Source organism: Eimeria mitis, genomic scaffold (assembly GCF_000499745.2).
Source record: "Eimeria mitis Houghton genomic scaffold, Emh_scaff322, whole genome shotgun sequence".
NCBI classification, from domain to species: Eukaryota; Apicomplexa; class Conoidasida; order Eucoccidiorida; family Eimeriidae; genus Eimeria; species Eimeria mitis.
Window position 1 is genome coordinate 10,808 of NW_013571557.1, and position 410 is coordinate 11,217.

The 410-nt window shown below is 54.1% G+C and overlaps 1 protein-coding gene across 1 annotated transcript in view; it reads left to right on the forward strand.

Moving 5' to 3' along the window:
• EMH_0007840 (uncharacterized protein) overlaps positions 1-410 on the forward strand; it is a gene marked incomplete at both ends in the record, with an annotated part of 14,484 nt that overhangs the window by 10,692 nt on the left and 3,382 nt on the right. The window contains 1 exon segment of the mRNA XM_013498149.1: positions 156-408. Within this exon segment, the coding sequence (XP_013353603.1) occupies positions 156-408 (253 nt within the window).

The window sequence follows — 410 nt, forward strand, 5'->3', positions numbered from 1 at the left end:
TCAGCATCACATGGAGGCGGCAGTCTCAGCGGCAGCTGCTTTTAGTGGCTTGCATGAGAAAATTGAGAAAACCGGCAGAACGCCGCTTGAGAGAGGTACACGCAATCATGGAACAGCCCCTAGAAGGCGCCTAGGTACTTTGTCCCGATTCCAAGGCCCCCTAACGGAAACTCTCGAAGAAGGCCTTAACCTCGTGTGCACAAAAGTCGAGAACGACTACTGCCAGCAGACGCTTGTCCTTCTCGCCCAAGAAAGCCCAATACGAACTCCTTCTCTCCTTTTGGAACCATGCGCTAGCCGCTGTTTCGTGCCGCTAACCGGGGCAGTTGGGGCTATAGTGGAGGCATATGGGGAGAGATATAGAGACCCCTGGCATTCTTTGTTAGGTTCCGTGATGAGGGCCTACGGAC